The sequence below is a fragment of the Geotrypetes seraphini genome, chromosome 8 (assembly GCF_902459505.1).
Source record: "Geotrypetes seraphini chromosome 8, aGeoSer1.1, whole genome shotgun sequence".
Lineage (NCBI taxonomy): Eukaryota > Metazoa > Chordata > Amphibia > Gymnophiona > Dermophiidae > Geotrypetes > Geotrypetes seraphini.
The window spans coordinates 138,404,139-138,425,953 of NC_047091.1; the positions used below are offsets into that span (position 1 = coordinate 138,404,139).

The window sequence follows — 21,815 nt, forward strand, 5'->3', positions numbered from 1 at the left end:
AAACGGTACGGATCCCCCGCGCGGAGTCTCCGGCGGCGCATCCTCAAAACGCAACACCGAAGAAACCTGTTGAATCAGGTCCAGTAGCTCATCTCTCTGAAAAAGGCGCACCACGGACGCCTCTTCGCCGGAAGACGGGAAACCCAACAACCCGCCGCCAGCGGCCGTCCCCTCGAGAGGGTCCTGGAAATCCTCAGAAGGGTCCAGGTCCTCATCCAGACCGACACGCTCCTCCGACCATAAATCCTCGTCCCACGACACCCGCGGACACTTGGACAAGGGAGGAGGAGGAGGGGACGCCACAACAGACGAGAGAGGCAAAGCCGCAGGAAGCGCTGAGGAAACCCCACTCCCCGAAACCCCCTGAGCGCATCCGGGACCCCCAGCCGCCTGAAAATAGGCTCTGCACAAAGAAAAAAAGAAATCAGGGGAAAAACCCCCCGAGGGTCCCAAGGGACTCCCTGCCACAGCAGGGGACCCAGCAGAAACCTGCCCCTGTTTTTCCAATACAGGGGGAAGGTCACCTGAGGTGGAAGACAAAATGGAGGGGCCAGACTGAGAAGATGGCGACTTTCCCGCCAAAAATGCTCCCTCCATAGCCTGTAGCGGCTGAGAAGCCTGAACAGTCCCAGCCGCTAAAACAGGCAAGTCGGCATCAGCTGTCAAAACATCAGCTGAGAGGGAATCCCCAACAACCCGACTGTCGGCGGCTCAGGGAATCCCTCCGTGGGCGGTTGGGGAAGACCGGGCTTCCCCACTGCTCCCAGCCGACTCGCGAGGCACCATCGGCAGGGAGCTCTGGGCGCCTGCAGCCACTGCCGACGGAGCTCCTCCACTGCACCGGCCTGAACACCGCTTGCACAGGCCGGCCGCGAGTGCCTCGCGCCTGGAGCACAATGAGCACTTTTTCCCTTTAGAAGTGCTCATTGCTCCATACGCGATCTAGCTATAAAAAAGTGCCGGTTAGATGAAAAAATACAGTAAAATACAGTTTTCTTAAAGGGAAACAACCCTCCAGACCAGCACTACCTCAGGATTTTTTTTTTTTTACAGAACAGACTCCACAGGCTCTCGAAGCAATATGCCTTGCTTGATTTAGGGGGAAAGGCTTACTGCTGAGGCTCCTCTAGAAAAATGTGGGGAGGTGGAAGAAGTGGGGGGAGGGACCCCGCTCGAGACCCGCCGGGTTTGACACCCCCGAGGTCGGACGAACCCCCAAACAGGGCCCGCCTAAGCTCCGTCCGGCCAAAAACTGGGACTATAAACCCCCTAAACAAATTCCAATAGCCCTACCAAGGGAGATGGGTACAGATCACTCAACACCTGCTGGAGACTGGAAGAAGACTGATGTAAATAGAGAAGGGAGTATATTATATACTGTCCCACAGTTTTGTTTTCAGTCTCCACCTGTTGGTCATGATTGGATATATACCCCATTTGTAAAGATTAACCTCTACTGGTCTGGAGAGTGCTAAAGAAGAAAACATTTTCTAACACCTAAACGCCACCCTGCAGATCACAGTTGTGCAAGCAGCATTGCACTTTGGTCAACCACTCCAGTACTACCTAAATTTTTCCCCGTTTATAAATCAGAATACTCTAAAACGGTCAAAAGAAAAAGAATCATCTCATTTGATGATCATGGCAAGACAAAGTACTACTGATTGGCCTAACATGGTTAAATAACAGCAGGTGCTAAGTCTAGCTTGAAATTATCTGTGTAAGAAAACACACGCATGCTTATCTCTCAACTGAAAAGAGCAGATAGAAGATTTCTAGATCTTCAGAGAATGTCTTTTGGTAATCCCGGGTTAAAACAAATCACAATAAAAATAACTACAGCAGGAAGAAACTTCAGCTGACAGGATTTTATTTGAAGGTGCCTGTCTTGGTTCAGAACACAAATGCAGTTGCTTACTACAAACAAATAATTCAACTGAAAAACAAAAATGACTCAACTACTGTCAAAAATAAAAATGTGCTACATGTTAGATAAGCACAGTTGTACATTTGCACTTGACATTATCAGCCCGATTCTCAAAATGTGTGTTCCTACCGCCATCTAGCAATCGGGACGCACGTTAAAAAAAAAAAAGTGTCCGAGGCAGGATGCCTACCTTGTAGGCCGCTGTAGCGCGTCGAGATGCGTACCCACACTTAAGCACGCCCAAGGCGGGGCTTGGTGTGGTGTCACACGGAAGTGGCCTGGGGCAGGTTTAAGCATCAGTATGCATCTCCGTAGACACGAGACAGATGCCTTAAATATAGGCCTGCAAAATACTGGCCTACATTTAAGATGTCTGTCCACGAGTGTAGACACAATTCTGAATAGGACGCCGATGTGCAACTGACACGGAACTGGCAGCCACTGATATCGGCATCCTATATAGAATCAGGCCCTATAAGCACACATTACAAAACTGCATCTTTATCTCCATAGCCTTGAAGCACTTAAAATACAAACAGGATTGCAATATAACTTGCACAAATTAATAATTGTAGGTTTTTTTTCTTTTATATTAAAGGCAATGAAAAGCAGTCTGATAACACATAATCCAAGATTTCAGAAGGTGGACAATGATTAGATCAGGAATATTTCAACATCCAAGAGGAAACCATGTCTTCAGTGGTGCTTGACATGCCCAGAGACCAACTCTAAGCCATGTTCAGGAGTTTGGGGTTTTCTGTTTATTTGATTTAGAATTTTTAGCAGGCTACCCTACTATCACACTCTGATGTTTCGGTTTCAGCTGTCCCAGCTGGTATGTGTTGTGGGTTCAAAGGTACTTCGTTAGAATAGTCCACCCTCTCAAAAAGAACAATCAGTTCATAGTGCATAGTCTGAGGAAACAGATCCACAGCCATGGTTCTGATAGGTCGGAACGGTATTCCTTTCACTCGATTGGATGGGGCCCGGCAAAGACTAAAACAGAGTAAGAAAAATAGTTTTGTTTTTGTTTTACGGGTCATATCTATACCCCCTATATTTCAGTCTAGAAATTGGTGAGCTCCTGGTACATAATCTCACAGTAATCCTGTCTATATGAAGCAGCACTGTTTATCAGCAAAGGTAAATGGTAGAATCCCATTACTTCTCTGGTGCTCTCTGCACACAAACACCAGTGATATTCAAGAAAATGGTGTATTCACAAAACCTTTTTACCTAAAACCGATTCTTTTGGAAAAAGAAATAGGAGATATGAGCTGATAAGGATTACCTACTCTCCTATACATCTCTGCAGCCTATTTAACACCAACTCCATAGTTTTAATCCAAAATCAGTAAACTGACTGCATTAATGATTGCCCTCAGAGGACTGTAAAGTACAGTAGAATCCCAGTTAATTGGTACTCAACCAACCGGCAAAAAAACCCAAAAAAATCATCCTCCCTCCAGCCCCCAAAGCAGCAGAGGCTGCTTGCAGCCAGCCCTGGCAGGGCCTTTCCTTCCAACACGGCAGAGGACAGGCCCTGCTGGGCTGGCCGCAAGCAATCTATTCACTGTGCAGCCTCTGCTGATGGGCTGCTGCTTCAGATAACGGCTCTACTCGCATGCAGAGAGGGAGGGCAGACCTGGTGGGGGGAGGTGGGCCAAAAGTGAGTGTGGGGGGGAGAAAGGGACATGGATGTTGGATCTTCAGGGTGAAGGGCAGGTGAAGGGAGATGGATGGATGCTGAACCCATGTGGGGGATGGAGAGAAAGTGACCCATACCAAAAAGGAGTGTGGGATGGGAGGAACAGATGCTGAATCTACAAGTGGGGGTGGGGGATGACAGAGAGAGGAAGAGAGAATGACTCAAACCAGAAAAGTGAGGTAGGAAGGGAGACAAAACTATTTTTAATTGTAACTCTCAAGCAACCGGAAACTACATTTATCCAGCATCTAACAATCCCCATGGGTGCCGGATAACTGAGAGTCTACTGCATATATCAGAATAAAGATGCCTAATTTTTTATGGTCAGCCAAGGTGCTCCCAGACATGGAGCTCGGCACTTAGTCATTTGAAGAAGAGTATGTCAGTACTTACTCTACGAAGTTATTCATGGCAGCACGTGGATTGCAGGACACATAGAGAACCTTCTGCAGATGTTCTGCCCTTCTGATGGCAAGGATCACTTTGGAATCTATATTCAAACAACAAGATGAGAAGGGATATGGTCGTTTTATCAGTTATTCATCTCACACTGTTGATGACCAAAGGAAACAATCTCCTCTACAAGTGGGCCAGGAGACAGCAGAATATATATTGTAGTGTGGCATCAATAATAATAACTTTATTTTTGTATACCGCAATACCACAAAACAGTTCAGAGCGGTTTACAGGAGAAGTTACAGAGTATCAGAAAACAGTTCAGAATAGTTTACAGGAGATAAGAACTGTATTTATGCAATGAAGGTACAGAGAATTAGTTATCCAGTGTATGGTATAAACCAGTGGCCGTTACAAAATAATCCAATAACTGTTGCAAGGGAGGGTGCAGAAAGGGGAAAGGAACAATAACCGGGGAAGAGGGGGAGGAAGGGTAGGGAGGGAGGCGAGGTTGAGATTAGTAGTTTGGTTGGGAGGGCGGGAGTTAGAGGAATTTATCAAAGAGGTATGATTTGAGAGATTTCCTGAAGGATAGATAAGTTGGGGCAAGAGAGATGAGGGTGGTCAAGCAGTCATTCCATTTGCCAGCTTGGAAAAAGAGGGTTTTGTCCAAGAATCTTTTGTAGATGCATCCTTTTGGGGAGTGATAGGCAAACAGGTGGACATTGCGTGTACGGTTAGATCCTGGGAAGACAAAGTGGCGTGACAGGTATATCGGGGCTGAGCCAGATAGGGTTTTGAAGCAGAGGCAGGCGAATTTGAAGATGACCCTTGCTTCAAACGGTAGCCAAATCCCTTCTCAACCAAAATTATTACATAGTGTGCCATTCTCCCCCTTCCTTCTTTGTGAAACAGGCTGTCACAGTAAAAGTTACACACATGCACCAGAACTGACTATATTTCACATGACATCCTGCTTAAAATATCAGACAGGATAATAAAAAGGTATAAAGGTGATTCATGACTGTGTTTTCACGTAAGCTTTACAGACCATGGCTGATACATTTTTATTTTTAATGGCTTGAGTATAAAGACAGAAGTAGAGAAATAAAATGAAAAATAAAACCAACCCAGGCATAATACCTCGATCCTTCTATATATCTCAAAAAATAAACAGGGAAAAAGGGATGAGAGAGACTTTTGATAGGGGTCACATACAGAATCAGTGGCTACTGGATTTAAACCCCAAGAATTGACCTGATTTCAAACTCAGTGCCCTTCTCTTGCAGCTGAGAAAACCAGAAAATTAAATACTTACGCAGGCCTGCACGAGGAGGATCCACAATAGCAACCACATTCTGCGATGCATATAGATTAATCAGTGTAGGAAAAAGGTCTTCTGCCTTTCCACATCGGAACTCAACGTTATCCAAATCTGCCAAAAATTGGAGAAGTGTTCAACACAAAATTCTACCACTGCCATTTAAAAATATTTCTTCCTTGGCTAAAATGATACAAGAACAATCTGTCCTCTCTAGCTTCAGCTATATCTTTCTGACTTTTCATTTCTTTGACAAAATCTTGTATTTGCTAAATAAATTTCATTAAAGAATGCCAAGAATACCACATGCAAGCAGAAGTGCCAAGTCACAGAGACTTCCAGCTGGTTCGCTCCAACCCATCCACTGCTCTAACCCATCCACTGTGCATATTCCCCTTCCAACAGAAACCCAGCCTGTTACTGCAACAGAGGCTCTGCTCACACCAACCGTTCATCTGTGCATTCGCCTTGGCATCCTCCACAGCTTCCTGACACAACTCAATTCCAATTACTTTCTTCACTCTCTACAGAAATGGAAAATAAAACAAACAAACAAAAAAAAAGACTTTAGACCAGTTAGCACTGCTATTTTTTGGATTTTGTTACTTTAAAGAACATAAAAACATGCTTACTTATGCTTTTGCTCTGCATATTACTTAAAACATTTTGTTTTATTGGGATTTATTAACTGCCTTTAAGAAGTTGCCTCCATTGGGTCAGATCAGAGGTCCATCGCGCCCAGAGGTCCGCACTCGCGGCGGCCCATCAGGTCCATGACCTGTCAAGTGGTCCCTGCCTCATCCTATAACCTATCACTACTTCTATCCGTACCCCTCAATCCCTTTATCCTTCAGGAATTTATCCAAACCTTCTTTGAATCCTTGTAGTGTGTTCTGCCCTATCACAACCTCCGGGAGTGCATTCCACATGTCAACCACTCTCTGGGTGAAGAAGAACTTCCTGGCATTGGTTCTAAACCTGTCCCCTTTCAGTTTCTCCGAGTGCCCCCTTGTACTTGTTGTTCCCCACAGTCTGAAGAATCTGTCCCTGTCTACCTTATCTATGCCTTTCAGGATCTTGAAAGTTTCTATCATGTCTCCTCTAAGTCTCCGCTTTTCCAGCATAAAACTTAGAATTTTGTTAGCAGCATAACAGTAAAATGATCAAATATAAACATAAATACACTGAATGAAGTAAACTCAAAATCAGCAAATCAAAACTTAAAAGGACTACCATGCAAAAGTTATCAAAAATATACTTATTTAACAGCACTGAAATTCAAATAGCAGAGATATAATACAATGTCAGAGTAATACTTATGAAATGCCTAATAGGCACACATTAGAACAGTAGTCTCAAACTCAAACCCTTTGCAGGGCCACATTTTGGATTTGTAGGTACTTGGAGGGCCTCAGAAAAAATAGTTAATATCTTATTAAAGAAATGACAATTTTGCAGAGGTAAAAAACTCTTTATAGTTTATAAATCTTTCCTTTTGGCTAAGTCTTAATAATAATATTGTAATTTATAGCTAAAGAGACATATGATCAAGAAACTGTTTTACTTTACTTTTGTGATTATGATAAACATACCGAGGGCCTCAAAATAGTACCTGGCGGGCCACATGTGGCCCCCACAGGCCATGAATCTGAGACCACTGCATTAGAACATTCAAATAACATAGATATGACACTGATTCTTTTCTACAACAGAACTTATCATATAGCCAAGGGGCCAAAGTGCAGAAATTAGATAGGGACAATAAAGGTTGTACAGAATCCATTGGGATAACAGATAGGTGGCTAAACTCAAGGCAAGTTGTTTAAATGGTTAAACAAGATCTAAGCTAGTTAGTCATCCTATGTATTAAAGGCTTGGGAAAAGAGACATGCTTTTTCACTCGCTTCCTCAATTTGAGATATTCTCGAGTTTGTTGTAGCCACCTCCCTGAGAATAAATTCCTGAGAAGGTTCGCTAGCAGGTATCACATCATACAATTTCTTTTGATGAGGATACAGATAGTGATGCTCCTTGAGAGATCCTCGGAAGTCTCAAAGGTGTGTAAAGGGCTAACTTGGTTTTTTTTTTTAAGTATTAGAACATAAGATTTGCCGCTGCTAGGTCAGACCATTAGTCCATCATGCCCAGCAGTCTGCTCACGCGGCGGCCCTTAGGTCAAAGACCAGTGCCCTATTTGAGACTAGCCTTACTTACATAAGTTCTGTTCAAGTAGGAACTTGTCCAACCTTGTCTTGAATCCCTGAAGAGCCCTTTTTGTCTAAAGAGCTTCAAAATCAAACAGTGTTTTAAATTTAGCCCATTAAGGTACTGGTAGCCAGTGTAGGTCTTGCAGGAAGGGTGTGATGTGGTCATGCTGCAGCATTCTGAATTAGTTGCAGCTGATGCAAATTCTTCTTGGTTTAGACCGGCGTACAGGGCATTACAGTAGTCTAGTTGTGATGTTATTGTTGCGTGGACCACTATTATCAGACACATCTTTTCAATATGGAGAGATTTTGTAGGAGCCGAAGGTAAGCGAGGCAATTTTTAAAGGTTTTTTGAACTTGCAGGATCAGAGTGAGTGACAAGTCTAGCAGTATCCCAAGATTCCTTACCTTTGAGTTTAGGGGGAATTCATACTTTCCAAAGGTATTTTGAAGTCAGGTATTTGTCCACTTGTGTTAGAAACCCAAAGAATCTCCGTTTTGCTTGGGTTCAGAAAGCTTGTTGCTGTTTGCCCATTCCTGAGTTGTGGTTAGACAGGCAGTGAGTTTACTCAAAGCTGGGGGTAGATCTGGTTCATTGGGTATAAGTAGTTGCACATAGCTTAGCAGGATTTAAAAACGGTTTGGATAATTTCCTAAAAGAGAAGTCCATAGGCCATTATAGAGATGGCTTGGGGAAATCCACTGCTTATTCCTAGGACAAGCAGCATAAAATCTGTTTTACTATTTGGGATCTAGCTAGGTACTTGGGACATGGGTTGGCCACTGTTGGAAACAGGATACTGGACTTGAAGGATCTTTGGTCTGTCCCAGTATGGCAATTCTTATGTTCTTATAGATATAGACCTACATCAACTGAATATTCAAGTCTGGTAGAGGTCTTTTAAAAGAAACCAGAGTAATATTTCCTTGAAAAGCTTATGGAGCATATACTTTTTAATGTGTATGTATACATTATCTCCTGAAACATTATCTGCAACCAAATACCTTTACAGAGTCTCATTTGTTATTGGAAATAGTTTGAACCCCACCATTTTGCAATAGTGACCAGATCATTTTGGAAGATCATTAATTTATTCTACGTCATAGACTCCTGCTGCAGGCCTCTGGCTGAAACACAAATCGTGTTTTGTCTTTTTGTATCATCTAATAAATTGATTCAATTTTAGCAAATAAAGATCATCGTGGCCCATCCAGTAGAGACTGACTGAATTTCGGTTTTGGATTCGGCACCAAAACTGACTCAAAATCAGGATTTGAGTTTCGACTGAAAATGCCTGTGGTGGGTGGTGGCAGTGACATAGCGAGGGTAGGAGGCGACTGGGATGGTGATGCACCACCCTCTTTTTTGTCCCCCCACTCCTTCTCTGTCCCCCCCCTGGTATTTCTTAAATTCTTTGCCAGCGCGATCAGCATCTCCAACCTGATATCAACGCCGGCCTTGGCTCTCCCTCTGACATCACTTCTAACAGCAGGTTAATTTGTATAAGAGGTTCCAAAATTAACCTGAGAACCAGAGCTAAGCTTTTTTAGTCCTCAAAGAACAAAACTTAGAACCCTGGTTTACATATTACATTATACCAATTTGACAGTAAAGATCAAAAATGTTTCCTGTATGCATATCCTATTGCTACTTCCACAAGAGTGCAAAGGTGATTAGGTAACAACCAATACCCATGAGATTGCTCACCTTTGCTAGTGAAATCCCAATGGTTCCAGTTCCACAGCACACATCAAGCACTATGCTGTCCTCATTCAGCTGAGCCCAGGCTCCAATGGCTGCATACAGGACCTCTGCTGCTGCTGTATTAACCTGAAGAATTCCAACATGTTGATTCCATATCTTCCCCGAATTACAGTAATTAATACAGTAGAATGCTTCTGACCTCAAAGCACAAAATTTCAGCCTCTCTTCCTGGAAAAAGGCTAGTTAGCCAGTGAGCATTCCAAGCAAGCCAGGAACCACAATCTTGCACACAGTAAAACCACAGTAGCAAAGGGAGTCTGATCTTTGACCCTTCAGGTTCGCAAAACAGTGCTAATTTTTAGTATATCCACAAAAACCCCCCAAGGTTTATTACATATATTTGCAGTGCATTAGAACCCCCACACTAAGCTCCAGTGCACAGCGAGCTACTGAAGGTGCTAAAACATAGTTTTACTCCCAATGCAATATACTAGTGGTTCTAATCTAACCTAGATTTTATATACCATGTCACCAATTACAGTCCAAAACAGTTAACAATCAGAAGATAAATTCAAATACATTACAATATAGCCATTATAAAAACTCAAATCTAAGATCAAAATTCCATGAAATTCAACTTAAACATTTCTGGAATAATTCTGTCTTGAGTTTACAAAATTCTTCATAAAAAGACTGTACTCTAATTAAGGAGGAAAAACATTCCAAACTTGTCCTGGGGGATCCCCAGGCCAGTCAGGATTTCAGGACAGCCACACTGAATATTTATGGCATGTAGTGGAGGAGGTGTATACAAATCTCCCTCAAGAATATTCAGTGTGGCTATCCTGGTTTAGGAACCCTTACAGCAAGCTAATGATATGCAAATTACCAATAAGAGAGTGTGTGCACTGACATCATGAGTAGTTGTCGCCCTGCTTGGCAGTCCATGAGCAGAGATTGGTTCACGCAATGAAAGGATGGAAGACAAAGGAAAGGGGGGAACCCCAATATACTCAACTCCCCAGATCCCATCCTCTATGCACTTCATCCTCGCCAAGTTGGTTTCTGTTCACATCACTCTATTGAACATGTTCTTCTGGGCCTAACAAATTTCATAAGAACTACTCTTGATAGCAACCGTAATGTAGTTCTTTTTTCTCTGGATATGTCTGCCGCATTTGATTTAGTGGATCATACTATTCTTAATCGCTTAAAAAATTTAAATGTAACTGGCATAATATGCAAAAATCTTTGGTGCTTCCCACAGACCCCTCAATTCGGGATGAGTGAGTGGAGACATTTCTTTTACAGTGGGCAGATCAACATTTAGTCTACTTAGGGGTCAAAATACTGCAGGATTACGACACAGATATATCAGCTGAACATACTTCCCTTACTAGACAGAACAACTGCTAAATTAAAGGCATGATGGGATAGATGGATTGATTGATGCTGTTTAGCTGGAGTTAACTGCCTTTGTGTTGTGTTTGTATGCACTTTTACTCTCTGTACTGTTGGAAAATTTAATAAAAATGATTTAAACATAAATATAACTGGCATGGCTTATCAATGGTTTCACTCTTATCTTACAAATTGATCTTATTCTGTTCTCTATTCTGGCTTGATGTCCTCTCCACCACCACTCTGCTCAGGTGTTCCTCAAGGGCCCTATTCTCTTCAACATATTTCTTGCCCCATTAATACTTTTGCTTCAATCTCTTGGGTTTATGTTTTTTATTTACACAGATGACATTCAACTTCTTCTGTTTGATCGCCAACTGCCTGATAGTTACTCTCTTTTTCTCTGGTAAACTGGATGAATTTGCTGAGTGGCTGACAGCAAATAAACTAAAAAGTAATTAATCAAAAACTGATGGCCTGAAAAGTATTGCCAGAATTCTTCTCTTGGGCAGTCAATAGTGGAGAGGAGGGCAGAAGACACAAAACTATACTATTAAAAAGAATAAAGAACTGCCTTTTATTGGGTGATTACATGGTCAGCTACTGCAGGTTACCAAGACTTTGAACCTTCAAACCACACAAACATACTAAAAGCTTGAACTAAGCAGTTGTACCTGAAAAAATGCATGGGGTGAAATTCGAAACTTAAGACCAAGAAGCTCTTCATATATGTATTTGTCCCCAGTCACATGTTCTAAAGGCAAATCCTCAAGATTAGGAGACTTCCTACAGAAAAAAAAAACAAAAAACAATGAAAATTCTTGAATGCACAATGAGCTTTGTATTTCACAATGTCAATTAACTGGAGACCCCAGTCTCAATATTATTGCTTCATTTACTTTTCAAACAATCTTCAGAGACCTCAGTGATACCACCTTATCAGCTCAAAATTTCATTGCTGGTAGGGATTTAAGTATCAAATCGTCACCGGTTTCATTTAACTTATGTTGCACAGTTCAGATTTCATTAACATATATAAATATAAGAAAATTTTATTTCACTTACGGTATCTTCAATAATATTAATGGAAACTTCAGAAATGTCAATGCATCACATTCAAGTTGGGGATATAGTAACTGACATGACTCGTATTTTGCATTGGTTGCTGTTTAAATGTGTATCCCTCTTTTTTATTTTTATAATACCGCTTGCATCTTCAGTCTTCCTTCCCGCCCAGCTTCCACCCAGAGGCTACTCCTACAGGGTACACCACCACGCTCAACCCACCTAACCCTTGAGATTTCTATAACAGATGGGTTGATTATTGATGAATATGTCACCTTCTACTGCACATAGTCCCTTCAGTGGTGTCATTCAGGATAGAAACCTGCTTCTCTCAAAACCTGTGCACATTCATGCCTTTTTTAAATTAATAGCCTTATTGATTCTCCAAATAAACACTGAACAATGATGCACCCCCCCCCCACATGTATAATAGGTACCGAACATCCAAAGCAGAAACAGGTGTGTATGGGTCATTCAATGCACCCATTGTAATCACATTTGAGTCCCACAGCTTCAGACTTCCCCCCTTAAATCATATGGATCCTCTTCCAAACCTCAAACTGTTTTCAGTTTCTCTTTTGGTTAAAATTGACAATTGTGCAGTGAATCAAAACTGTATTCTATAATGGCCACTCTAAAGTTATTAATTCTTTATATTGCCAAATGGTTAAATCATCAAACAACATGTTAACAACATGTAGCAATATTGTTATTCTTAGGACATCAGCTTCAAAATGACCTATTGTTTAGCAGATACGTCAGGTATGCCACCACCAGCCTCAATTATTTGTAGATCACTATAGGCATATATTATCATCATCCTATCTGCTTTTATCTATTTTTTTTATTTATTTATTTTAATTTTTTACTTTTTAAATGATGTTTTAAATTATTATCTAAAATTTTTTTCAATTAATTCAATAAATATTTCGCTCCAACATTTTCCATATACATAGATTTAATGAATAAAGAGTCTTGAAAACTTAGCTTGTAAGTTGTTTGCACTTTGAGCCCAAGCTTCCGTTGTACTCTATTAAATTCTTGTTAGTGCCGGGAAGAGACTGGCCGACATGTTTTGCCGTTACGCTTTATCAAGAACAGCCCCCTCTTGCTATTATACTACCACGCACCATCCCGACAAAATATTGAGTCGGGATGGTGAGTGGTAATATAGCAAGAGGGGACTGTTCTTGATAAAGCCTAATGGCGAAACATGTTGGCCAGTCCCTTCCCGACACTAACAAGAATTTAATAGAGTACAACGGAAGCTTGGGCTCAAAGTGGGCTTTTTTAGCATCTAATTTGCCAATGCTTGTGTCTCTTCTTATTTTCTTCATTCGGATCCTTTTTCCATTCTTTAAAGGATGTTTTTTTTGGCTCTAATAGCCTCTTTCACTTTACCTTTTAACCATGCCGCCTCTTGTTTCCTCTTCTTTCCACCTTTGTTAATATGTGGAATACATCTGGTCTGGGCTTCAACGATGGTATTTTTAAATAACATCTATATCTGGTTTACAGTCCTAACCTTTGCAACTGTTCCTTTTAGCTTCTTTTTAGCTTCGTTTTCATCAACAATAACTAGTTATTCAAAAATGTTGGCATCAGCTTGCTGAAAATCCTGCAAAAATCAACTTGGAAGTGTCTACTCGATGTTATCTCTCGTCAGCATTCAAACATTTGGGCACCCACTTGGCTGTCAGCTTCTGCATACCCATCTTCTCATTGAATATACACCCAACATGTTCCTGGATATCTGTAGTGTCTCAGCAATTGTTTTAGCCGATATTCGCCAATCTGCCAAAATCAGGTCATGGGCATGGTCAACAATTTCAGGAGTTGATACCGTTTGAGGCCTCCCAAACGTTGATGCATCTTCAGTCTCAAAATCTCCACGCTGAAAGTTTACAAGCCACTATGATGGGCATTTGTCACTCAATGTTTGCATCATACATTCAAGGATTTCCCTTGGAGTTTTCTTCATGATGGTTCAGAGTTCCACATTTGAAAATTCCACATATTTTGTTGACATTGTTCAATCAATGATCTCAAACAATGTCAAAACATAGCATTACGACTCTGCAAATTGGCACTTTGTAAAAAAAACAAAAACCAACAACACTCTTTTCAGCTCCAGAATTTAGAAAATTGGTTGGGCCAAGAACTTTTCAGCACTCCATTATATGGCCATAGGTTCCCTAAGCACCACATCCCCTCCAACACTGTATGAATCAGTGCCATGCATTTTCAAGAGTCACTCAGGAGTAAGATACCAACATAAAAGAACCTTGTATCCATTTTCCACAATCAGGTTCTGTGCCCTTTTATCATATACAGCAATGGTTCTTTCCACAATGAATAAAAGATCTTATAGAAGTGATAGTGTAAGTCATTCAATGACATTTCCAGATATGTACCTTTGACCTTCTTCCACAAAATAAAGAGAAGTAACACCAATGTCCTTTCCCGCCTCCTCTGTGAAGTATTTGGCCAATGACATTTTCAGTTCTCTCAGTTCCTCTTTGCTTAATTTCTGAAAGGAACATTAGAAGTTAGTATAACCTGTTACCCCCCTCATTTTCATGCCTGCAGGCTACCTTTGAGGAACACTGTCAATAACACAAAGTGAGCTTTCCAGCAAACATATTGTGGGTTAAGGAAATAGGTGTATTAGAGTGAAAGCTATACTGAGAAGGTAACATTCAGAACAAATGTAGACATTTTCACAGGCGGACTTTGCACAAATCTTCAAAAGGAAAGTGGTTGAACATGTTTTGAAATTGCCTGAGAAAAAACAGTACCTACAAAGTTTAAAACCTTAAAGCATATAGACATTTTAGTGTAGATAAATATTTTAAAACAAAGTGGGTGTGTAATTTTAAGTGTTCTTGCCAATTTTGTATAAAGTTCATTCCATTACTTTTCAAGACATATAACTTTGACCTTCTTGCTTCTCTTTAAGTCCTTTCCTACTTCCTCTGCGACGTATTTGGCCAATTACATTTTGAGCTCTAACACTTCGGGCAGGATTCTGTGACCGGTGCCTATGTCAGTGGCCACCTAAAAAGCGGCCGCCGATCATGTGTCAATCACATGATAGCGGGTTACAGAATCATGCCTAAATTCAGCCAAGATAGGCAGATGAAATGTAGGCCCAGAAAACCCTGACCTCCATTTCAGCTGCCTCTCTCTGCCACCACGGTATCCTAAAGTCAGGCCACAGCAGTAAGCTGATCGCAGCAGGGGAAGTTATCCCAATCAGCTGAGTTAGCAGTGCTCCCCTGAAGCCATGGCTTCGGGGAGTCCTGCCAGCTCAGCTGATGAGGGGGGAAATACTCCTGCTGCGATCAGCTGAGCGGCTGTGGCAGGGGATCCTCCGACATCGACAGGAGGGATGCCTACTCTCTCCTGCCAGAACTCCTGAACCCCCCTTCAAAGTCCCGCAGCAGAAGGGATGCCCACTCCCTCCTGTCGAAACTTTCAAAGCACCCCCCAACTGCGATAGGTAAGAGGGATGCCCACTGCCTCCTGCCTGCAGACCCCCAAACCCATGACCCACTCCACCACCGATACCCCCAAACCCTCACCACGACATCCCACACAAACCCCAACATCCCCAGAACCCATGATCCCCCAAACACCGATACTCCCAATCCCTCCTCCCAAGCCCCAACAACCCCCCATACCTTTGGCTGTAAAGCCAGCCGGAGGGATGCCTATACCCTCCGGCCGGCAGGACCGCCTCTTCACAATGGCAGGCCTTCCCCTTCCCAAGGCCTAAGGCCCTGATTGGCCCAGGCACCTAAGGCCCCCCATAGGAAGGGCCTTAGGCACCTGGGCCAACTGGACTTTAGGATCTTGCAGCAGCATAGATAAGTGGCTGAAATGTAGGCCTGGGTTTTCCGGCATTGGCCACACCTACTTTGGCTTTCTGCGGCCTAAAATGGCTACCTAGCCGTGATGCAAGCTGCCTTTTTAGGTGTCGGTAAGTGCTTCAACACTGCCGTATTTTGCCATTTCTGATGATGTTTTTCAATTAAACTTAGGATCAGCAGGGCACTTACCGACGCCTAAGTTTAGGCGCTGGTTATAGAATTTCGCTGTTCTTGACTACCTAATTTAAAATATGAAATTTTAAAAACACACATCACTTTTTTTTCTGCTGCCTGACCTGCAGCAGTATTGGAAGGGTCATGCCTTGTCGCTGCACCCCTTAGTGGCCTAAAGAGCAATTATACACTGTAGTCACCTCTACCACTTCTTAACTAATGTTGGAGGCAGCAGACTATGTCAAACCTACCTGGGGATTAAAATAAGCAATAACCATAATCTGCCCATTTCTGCTGGTACGGACCGTGAGCTGCTTCCAGTGTCCCTCATATGTTTCTGGGCTGTACACAGAGTATGGTGTGAGCCTGCAATTCCCAAAATTCACATTAATTTTCCCAATGATCCCCCCATGAAATAGTCATTCCAAACAAACATTCATCTTAGCAGCTTTTTAAAATTTTCTCTTTGCTTTCAACCAGAGATATTATGTTTAGGAAGATCAAGGCATGTCTGCCATTTTTGAATGTGATCTGTAAAGAAATTAAAGGAAAACAGATATGTTGATTATTCCTAGCAACTAGAGAACTAGGAAGGACTTCCGAGTATCTACAATGCAGAAATGCAAGCAACAGCAGATGCAATGTGTCCTTCAATGCACCTACCCAGAACACATATCAACCCCTCTCCATACACACCCTTGCAGATAACCTGAAACAATAAACAATCCCTCATCCCTGTCCCGTCCCCTCCCCCACCAAGTTGCACTTCTAGGACTGATATATGCACCATTTCTGCTCAAATGACCCCTGTTTGTGGTGTACAAATTGCAGTCAGCTAATACATAGCATACCACTGGGTCCAGTTTAGCCATTACTAAAATGTCTGGTGGGGAGGCCTGTTTCCAGCAGCTCGCTACCACCACTTACGCTGCAGCTATATCCAGTGTCATCAACTCGTCTTCCAGATCACAAGCTCTCATATTTAACATAGCTATTTCCAAAGCAGGTGCTATATTTCTCTGGAATATCTGAGAAAACATTTCAAAAACCTGTCTCCAATAGGTATGGATCTCAGGACAAAACCACATATGAGGGGGGGTGCTGAAAAGTTCTCAGTCCAAACAAGAAGGGAATGACATAGAGCCATGAAACTTACAAGTTATTCCACATATTCACCCCTAAGTTCAACACACTTGGCACATTGTGTCTGAAGTTTCTGTAATCCTTCTTAAAAAATACTCTGATGGTTGGCACAAGCAGTCAGAATTCCTGGGCTCTGCCAGGATCTCCTGTCCAAAGAGGACTGGATCACTCCAAACACCGAAGTGTTCAAAAAGCTTTCATAAAGGGACAGGTGACAAGTATTGGAATGAAAGGTCTAAGGAAAAGGCACTGCAAGGATCAGCCTTGAAGAAAGACTAATCTAATGAGTGAAATACAAGAGAAGTAAAGGATTCATTACCTTATAGCAGATACAATAATGACCCATTCTAATTAATACAAGTTACCGGATATTCTATGGCACCATCTGTTCAGGAAGGACTACTGAATATGCCATCCTAAAATGTAAAGGATAACTTCTCTGTTTAGATTAAGACTGTTATTTGTACAGTCTCCGCCGGAGAACAAACTGAAAAACCTAGGTCAAGATGCCGGTGGAGTGACAACAGGCATAGATTTCTTAACTAGAGATGCCCGATAGAGCATATTCACAAAATCCGTGTGAAAAAGGTCTCATGTGGCAAGAGCTACCCTGTGCGACTCAGATTTAGAGTGCTTGGAAGATTTGTGAGGCTTTTCACCAGAACTGAGCCTGCATTTCGTTGATACGCCGCCAGCACTCTTCCCGGTGCCCCCAGACACAAGTTTTGCAGAAATTGGGGCCGAAGACTCTAGCAGGGCCCTCCCAGAGGTGGAAGGCACCGCATCCGTGCAAACTTTACCCCCCTCACGGAATGCAGTGCACATGGAGCACAGCTGCGCATCTGACATATATCCACTGCAAATGAGGCATGAATCCATCCCATCCTATAATGGACAGGCCATCTGGAAAGTTTGGAACAAAAATGAAGCTCCTAACTATAAAAAATATAGTTTTATTCAAATAGGGAAAAATCCAAGATGGCCGTGGTGAGTGCAGATTTTGCAATAAAATACTCCATGAAAGGAGCAGGAATTCCTTAAAAAAAACAGCGATTTGGCAGTTTTAGAAGTGGGGAGGGGCAGGGCATGCAGGGAAACCACCCAACAACCCCTTTTTAAGACCCCCCCCCAAATCACTAAAACAGGCTGTCAGTCTGTTACTCACTGTTTCATGTGCTGCATGTTTGAAAGAAGCTGCAGGCAACACTGGAAATAGCATATAGGGAAAGCTGGATTTCAAGTCTTCTGACTGCCCCACTGGCTTGACCATCACTGCAAGCGACCTCCGCCACCCTTGGATAACGGCGCAAACACCTCTTGGAGGTACATAGTCTGGTTCTGATCCCGGTCATGCCTTCGTGGAACTGCTCAGCGTGCACTACACCCACTAGCGGACGAACCTGGGATGAGCTAGCTCCCGATCCTGGAGCCCTGATCTTACTTGCATGCTGTCTAGGGGGCTTACTGCAGAGCAAGGAACCCCCCCCCCAGAAGCAGACATTCTCCAACAGTCTGCGATCTCCCGCTGCAAGGATGTCCCCGCAGAGAACCTCCACAGGATGAGGGCAAAACTGTGAAAGAAAATACTTAAAGAAAACAAAATAGACACAAGCAGAAAAGATAAGCTCCTACAGGATGGTTGCAGGAAGACAAGACTGGTATCCAAGGGGCATGCTCCAGGGTATGCTATCAGAGGGAGGAGTTAAGACTTCAATCATCCGAGACTTCCTACAGTTCCTGGTGGAAAGAGATACAGAACCAACTGGTCCTAGAATAAAGGGGAATTGTACAAAAATTTCCAATTATAATATCGGGCGGCCCAGCTTCACATCTTGTTGGCCTGGTGAGGTACTAGCGGCAAGACATGGGTGGAAATGGAATCCTGGTATATGGGCAATATTTCGCTTAGCCACTTCCCTTGGCTCCGTTTGAAAGATCTAAGGGTAGTGGTGGGACAAGCATATCTATTTATCTTGCAGGCACTTCAGTTATGGGTTAAAATTTGAGCTACGGTGTTTAAACACCGTTCCTACTTTAAGCAAACTCCCCCTAGTAGTGGCAGAAGGATTTCAACCAGGCAGAACAGATGCGAGATACAAAGCATGAGCAGAAGGAGGGCTCATAACATTGGGGCAATTCTTAGTAGAGACAGTTAGTCCATTTGTCAGAGCTTACGCAGTCTTATGACCTTACATTGATGGACCAGTTCCAGTATCGTCATGTCTAGGTGTTTCTCTGCAAATGGGCATTGCTAGACTTATGCTCTGAGAACCCATTGTGGGACAGGGTTTTGGATAATTGCTCCAGAAGGGGTAAACTAAACTAAACTAAGCCTTAAGTTTATATACCGCATCATCTCCACGGAAGTGGAGCTCGACACGGTTTACAAAGCATTAAAAATATAAGAGAGAGGAGAAAGATTTACAAGAGCATATGGATAGAGAGGATGTAAACAGAAGAAATGTTATATGTTAAAAAAAAAGCCAGGTTTTCAGTTGTTTTCGGAATAGTTGGAGGGAGTTCAGGTTCCGCAGCGGGATAGTGAGATCGTTCCAAAGGCCCGTGATTTTGGAGAGGAGGGATTTTCCCAGTTTGCCTGCGTGGAGGATGCCGTGTAGAGAGGGGAAGGATAGTTTATGTCTGTGGGTGGATCTGGTGGTAGCAGGCGTCGAGGCGATGAAGGATAGAGGGATTAGGGGCGGAAGGATGCCGTGAATGATCTTGAAAGCCAGGCAGGAGCATTTGAAATGAATTCTGGAAAGTACTGGGAGCCAGTGAAGATTGGTAAGTAGTGGGGAAATGTGATCAAATTTGCGTTTTGCAAAAATCAGCTTGGCAGCAGTATTTTGGATAAGCTGGAGTCTGCGAAGACTTTTTTTTGTTAGGCATAAATAAATGGCATTACAGTAATCGAGTTTGGATAGGATGATGGATTGTACAAGGACGGTGAAATGTTTTTGGTGAAAGTAGGATCTTACTTTCCTCAGCATGTGGAGGCTGAAAAAACATGATTTTGCCAAGGAATTCAGGTGATCGTTGAGGGAGAGGGAAGAATCGATGATGATGCCGAGGACCTTGCTTGAGAACTCAAGGTGCAGAGCAGGGCCTGTGGGTAGTGTGAAGAGGGTGGGCAGGTATACTAATTTTGGGCCGAGCCAGAGTAATTTTGTTTTTGATTCATTTAATTTCATCTGTACAGAGAGGGACCAGGCGTGAAGTCTCATTATACTTGAAGTGATGTTCTCTTGGAGGTTTGTGAGGTTCTGGTCTGTTTCGAGGAGAATAAGGATATCGTCCGCGTATATGTATATTGTTCCAAGGGGGGATAGTTTGAGGAGCTTCAGGGAGGTCATATACATGTTGAAGAGAATAGAGGAGAACCCTGTGGGACACCACAAGATGGTGTCCACGGAGCGGATTTGGAGCCGTTTGTGTTGACAATGTAGGAACGAGAGCGAAGGAAGTTTGAGAACCACTTTAGGACAGAGGAGTCTATTCCTATCTCAGAAAGTTGGTAAATTAGTATGTCATGGTGCACGATGTCGAAAGCCGTGGAGAGATCGAACTGTAGAAGAACAGCAAATTTGTTTCGAGCGTGTAGTTGTTGCACCTTTGAAATTAAGGAAACTAGGAGGGACTCGGTGCTGAAATTGGGCCTAAATCCGTATTGGTAGTGTTGGAGAATGGAGAATTTCTCTAGATAAGAGGAGAGCTGAGTAGCGACTATGGTCTCTAGAAGTTTTGTTAAAAGAGGGATTTTTGCTATGGGGAGGTAGTTCGATGGTAAGGAAGGGTCGAGATTGGCTTTTTTTCAGAAGAGGGGATAAGGCAATGTGTCCCATTTCTGAGGAGAACAGGTCCGATAGTAAAACTTTATTTATAAGGCTAGTAAGGGAAGAGATGGCCTGCGCAGGAATGTTTTCGTAAAGGTAGGATGGGAAAGGATCTAGGATGCATTTGCAGGATTTAAGTTTGAGGCAAAGATTAGAGATCTGGGATTCAGATACGAGTTCGAAAGTAGTATTTCTCGCATTTATAAAGTTCTGCTATATCATGGGGACCCTCCTAAGCTCTACACCATGTGGTGGGAATCTTTACTGGGCCATTCTCTAGACCAAGCCCAGTGGCGACAGATTTTCCACTCGCTTCTTAAGAGTCTCCACAGCGAGTAACCTGGTCGAGAATGGGTTTAAACAACTTTATCAATGGTATTTAACCCCAGTGAGACTTCACCATATTAAAGCGGGGCTATGAAGAACGGGAAATTTGCCATCACATTTGGTGGCAATGCCCAAAAGCTAGGAGGTACTGGATTATGATATTTGCATGGTTGAATGAAAGTATGGGGTCCTGATTAAGAGACAGTTGGGCTGTAGCCTTCTGAACTGTCCTCCGGAGGGGGTACCAACTAAATATCAGAAGTTGATTGCTCTTGTTGTAATGAAGGCCAGACTGGCCTTGACAACTGCCTAGAAACAGCTGGTAAGCCCCACTAGACTACAAGTGCAGCTTAAAGTGGACTATATTTGCTGCATGTCGAGACTCATGGCATTGCACTCCAACAGGCTTCGGACTTTTTTGAAAATTTGGAACCCTTATATACAGTGAGAAAGAGGAACCTGAATCATAGCTACATAATGCAGGGTTCCACGTTAGGAGTCACTACCCAGGAAAAGGATCTAGGTGTTGTTGAGGTCTCCTGGAATTTACACGTGTCACAGGTGATATGAAAACTGAGTTGTTGGATTAAACCAATACTAGGCTTTGTGGATAAGGGCTTCTTTTACAAAGGTGCGCTAGCGTTTTTAACACACGCTAGCTGAAAATCTACCGCCTGCTCAAAAGGAGGCGGTAGTGGCTAGCCCGCGAGGCAATTTAGCGCGTGCTATTCCGCGC

The 21,815-nt window shown here is 42.9% G+C and overlaps 1 protein-coding gene across 5 annotated transcripts in view; it reads right to left on the bottom strand.

The window, feature by feature from the left end:
- Positions 1 to 1,853: 1,853 nt before the first annotated feature.
- The window catches only part of TRMT2A (tRNA methyltransferase 2 homolog A), a 43,316-nt gene continuing 23,354 nt past the window's right edge, over positions 1,854 to 21,815 (bottom strand). For 4 of the 5 annotated variants that reach the window (XM_033955421.1, XM_033955417.1, XM_033955420.1 and 1 more), the window contains exons 5-12: positions 16,028 to 16,142; positions 14,145 to 14,260; positions 11,340 to 11,451; positions 9,268 to 9,390; positions 5,795 to 5,876; positions 5,350 to 5,466; positions 4,029 to 4,125; positions 1,854 to 2,923 (exon numbers count right to left, since the gene is read on the bottom strand). In XM_033955421.1, coding sequence (XP_033811312.1) covers positions 2,707 to 2,923; positions 4,029 to 4,125; positions 5,350 to 5,466; positions 5,795 to 5,876; positions 9,268 to 9,390; positions 11,340 to 11,451; positions 14,145 to 14,260; positions 16,028 to 16,142 — 979 coding nt within the window. In that variant the 3' untranslated portion in view covers positions 1,854 to 2,706. The remainder of the gene's footprint in view (positions 2,924 to 4,028; positions 4,126 to 5,349; positions 5,467 to 5,794; positions 5,877 to 9,267; positions 9,391 to 11,339; positions 11,452 to 14,144; positions 14,261 to 16,027; positions 16,143 to 21,815) is intronic. The other variant, XM_033955419.1, reaches the window with a different exon arrangement.